This window comes from Hydra viridissima, unplaced genomic scaffold, assembly GCF_058129835.1.
Source record: "Hydra viridissima isolate aposymbiotic clone 2 unplaced genomic scaffold, HvirCarnegie_v1 scaffold_10, whole genome shotgun sequence".
Classification (NCBI taxonomy): domain Eukaryota; kingdom Metazoa; phylum Cnidaria; class Hydrozoa; order Anthoathecata; family Hydridae; genus Hydra; species Hydra viridissima.
In genome coordinates, this window is record NW_028324309.1 from 9,573,582 (window position 1) to 9,577,500 (window position 3,919).

General features: G+C 31.5%; 1 protein-coding gene across 1 annotated transcript in view; it reads right to left on the reverse strand.

Annotated features, from left to right (window-relative positions):
• Positions 1-2,231: 2,231 nt before the first annotated feature.
• The window catches only part of LOC145181898 (apoptosis regulator BAX-like), a 2,694-nt gene continuing 1,006 nt past the window's right edge, over positions 2,232-3,919 (reverse strand). Inside the window, exons 1-3 of the mRNA XM_080057088.2 lie at positions 3,879-3,919; positions 3,404-3,707; positions 2,232-3,029 (exon numbers count right to left, since the gene is read on the reverse strand). The exon at positions 3,879-3,919 is cut by the window's right edge and continues 1,006 nt beyond it. Coding sequence (XP_079913214.2) covers positions 2,928-3,029; positions 3,404-3,707; positions 3,879-3,919 — 447 coding nt within the window. The 3' untranslated portion in view covers positions 2,232-2,927. The remainder of the gene's footprint in view (positions 3,030-3,403; positions 3,708-3,878) is intronic.

The following is a 3,919-nucleotide window of genomic DNA, read 5'->3' on the forward strand; positions in this document are numbered from 1 at the left end:
CCCGTTTGCTATGAGTTTTGAGGGTATTTTTCCCTTAATTTTTTCCTTGACTTATTTTTTAATTTGGTATTATTTTTGCCACTTTCGTGTTGAATAAAAGTAAAGTTTATAGAAATGATTCTAAAGATGGTGGAGGAGAAGGGTGTGTATGATTGGTTGGACTAACAATAAAGAAGTTAATTTTGCAAGTTTTAAAATGAAGTTCCAAGTACCGATTGAAAAAAAATTGCCCACTAAACAAATTTTTTTCAAAAATAAAGTAAAAATAAAAGGATTTTGCAATACTTAATCAATGTACCTACCATTAGCTGCAGTCACAGCTTCAATCCTAGGCCAGAACTTTGAGCAAATAACCTTGACATTTACCTTTGGTGTTTCATCCCACTGCCTGGTGATGACAGCCTTGAAGGCACTAATATTAGGATGCTAAAGAACACAGGCCCTGGCCTCAATGTACGAGATTTAAACCCCTCAATTTCTCACTGAGAAATCGAGGGGGTTTAAATCACATGAAGAGAATGGCTAGATGTGCTTAGACTCAATATCTATGGTCTCAGGCAGCCTGCTTTGCACAGCTTTTGACGTGTGACACGGAGCGACATCTTTAACAAAGAAAACTTCTTGTGGCTCAGGGAAGATGGCAACAACCCAAGGAAGGACATGAGCCTTTAAAATCCGGTCCAAAAACTTTAGCGACTATTCTCAAGCCTTTCCTAAAAACAAATATCAATTTTTTTTTTTACAAGACATTGAATTCGAAAGCTATAACCTATGCAGTATGATTAGACTTTTAGACTGATCTGGTAGCATAAAAGACTTCATTGGTATTCATTTTGGTGATAAAACTGTCCACTTGGCTAGATTAATGGTTAAATATTTTTTGTCTGAAAACAACAAAATTGGCGTTTTTTTCTTCAAAAATATGAAGGATGTTTTATGAAACGTTCCATTCTGGAGAACCTTAAGTCAGTCAGTAAGAAGAAGCACTTTGGTTCTGGCCAATGTCCTGACACCAATGTTCTTTTTGACAACCCTTCCCAATGTTACTTCAGATACTTAAGTTATTCGCCATCCTTCTCATTGACCTAATGGGATTCCTGTCAATCTGATTTTTGATGTCACTGACAAGCCTAAGTATGACAACTGAAGTTATGCAAACAACAAGCTACAACATTTTCAATTTCACATTCACTGTATTTATTTGATTTGTTCATATTTCTTCTGGTATATTTGAATAAACTTTCCAAGGAAATAATACTGACCAACAATTTCAATAAATTGCTTTGGTCTTGGGAAAACACCCACTGGATTCCAAGGAATGTAAAGATATTTTGTGTTGCCACTTAGAAGACGAAATTCCAGAAGCAACTGAACACCAAAAAAGTGGGTTGGGTCAGGCAGATCCAATAGTAGATTTTTGATGCAGCTGTTAATAGACGCAGAAGATAATTCAGAATTTTTTAAAATTTTTGCAATTAGGTTTGTAATTATCAGAAAAGGAAAGGAGCATTTCCAGTGTGTGATGACTCCTTGTTAGTAGTACATCAGGAATGAATTGAGATATAAAATATGCATATCAAATATGACTGATATACAGATGAGTGAGATTCTGGTAAATTTAATAGAAGTGCTACTACAATTGATTTATTGTGTAGTTCTTCTTCCTTATACCTTTCGAGTAGCTAAAACTGTTATATTTGGTTTTTGGTTCCTCACTTTCATTACCCACTTTCAGAACAGGCTTAAACAAGCCTACAACGTTTGTACAGTAAAGCAATGTTCAAAAATATATTTAAATATCAATATATTCGTTAAAATTTTGTCTTCCTCAATAATTTTCCCTCTCAAGTTCTCTTCGACACACTATGGATTTTTAAAAGTAATTTTAAAAATCCATGATAAAAATTTAAAAGTAATTTTAAAAATCCATGGCATTGATGAGATCACAACCATTTTGAAGGGCGTTCATTTTAGAAACAGGTATTAGAAAAATTTCCGCTAAGTTGTGAGACGAGCTCACGCAAGCATTAGATAGTTGATTAAATTTGAAAGACGAGCTCTTGCGAGCATTTGATGCTCGCCTTGAGCTAGTCCGAGATTTAAAACTAGAGACTCGAGCTAAACTTCGAGGTTCTGGTCTCTAGGTTTTATATCAGAAGTTGGATCTCTAAACCTTTAGATGTGAACACACTTAAAATCGCATTGATTTCGTGAAAAATAACAAAAAATCATAACCTTCTATATTTACCAAACAATAATACCTACTCACATAAATTTAACTATTCAATATCTTTTGGCTGAATCATAACCTGATTAATTGCTTGGTGAGGAATTATAAAAGTTAAAAGAAAAACTAATTACTTTAGCATATAAAAATTAAAAGAAAAACCACTTTCGTGCAAACAAAAAAAAAGCAAAGTTGATAATAAAAAAAACATGTTAAATGAAATTCTAGCCAAAGGAAAATTAAAATCACTTCAACTGTTAAAGTTGAAAACATACTGAAAACACTGAAACATACAAAACAAACATTCTACAACTTTTCCACTAAAAAAATTCATTTAAAAAAATAAAGTTTAATTATATGTATATACAAAGTTAACACAACAAAATAAAATCTTCATTTAAAAGATTTTTACACTTTTTGGTAGCAAACTCAATTTCATTGAAGAATTGTGAATGACAACTGTGTAACACATATTTGTTTGAGCAGATACATCAAGCACTAAGGTTAGCGCCTGTTGATCTTAACCACTTTTAGAATAACAAATTTTTACTGTTCTCTTTTTAAAAGAATAGTAAAATAAAGTCACAAAATATCAATAGAAGAACTTTCTTCATAAATTCATGGCATTGATCAAGCAGCCAGCTGATCTCAAATCTAAGTTAGACTTGTTATGCCCAATTCTAGTTCCAATCAGAATTCATTATCGCACAAACTTGTTAAAGATATATGCAACCAAAATACCTGCTGCAAATACACTTACAAACTGAAGTGTTGTAGAACCAAAGTATTCTTGAACAGCACCCTTTTAAATATTAGAAAAAGTTACAGCAACAGAAATGCATAAAAGGGTAGTTAATCTTCCATTTAATTTGAGATATATGTGTGTGTGTGTGTGTGTGTGTGTGTGTGTGTGTGTGTGTGTGTGTGTGTGTGTGTGTGTGTGTATATATATTTCAAATGATCAACATTAAGAGCATTCAAAATACTTGTATTAACAAACAACACAATTTTTGACATTAACAACAATAAATTAAACAAAGCAAAAAATTATCAAAGGTAAAAATTGTAAAATAAAAAAGGATTTATATAAATAAGTATATAAGTAAATAAGCCAATCATATTTAATAAAGAACTTTTGGTAAAGTTTTTTTTTTTAAGAGAGAAAAATCTCCTTACCCATCCACCACGAGCAGCAATCCACCATGCTAGTTTTTCTGTGACATATCTTACAACCCAACCAATAACAAGATCTACTAATGGTAACTGGTTGACAACTTGAAGGGCTAACTTATATGCAAAGTAAAACAGAGAAACAACCCGTCCCCAATTTATTGTACCATCTGCAAATACATTACTTGCAACACTAAGAAATGTTTTATAGGCAGTTTCGGGAGTAACTCTTATTGAAGATATCAAATGATTTAATTGATGATTGTTAGAAAGATCATCTCCAATTCGTTGTAAACAATTTGCAATATCTCTTGTCAAAAAAAAAAAAAAAAATTGATTGTATATATATTTTAAACACAATTTCATATTAACATATAGTATAAAGTAATATATATTAAACAAGATATACAAATTTGAGTATTAGTTAATGAACTTCTAATCAATTACAAACTACATTAATTTAAAAATATTTTTGGCATACTTGTTCACATTATTAGCTCTGCATCTATTTTGAAGTTCTAC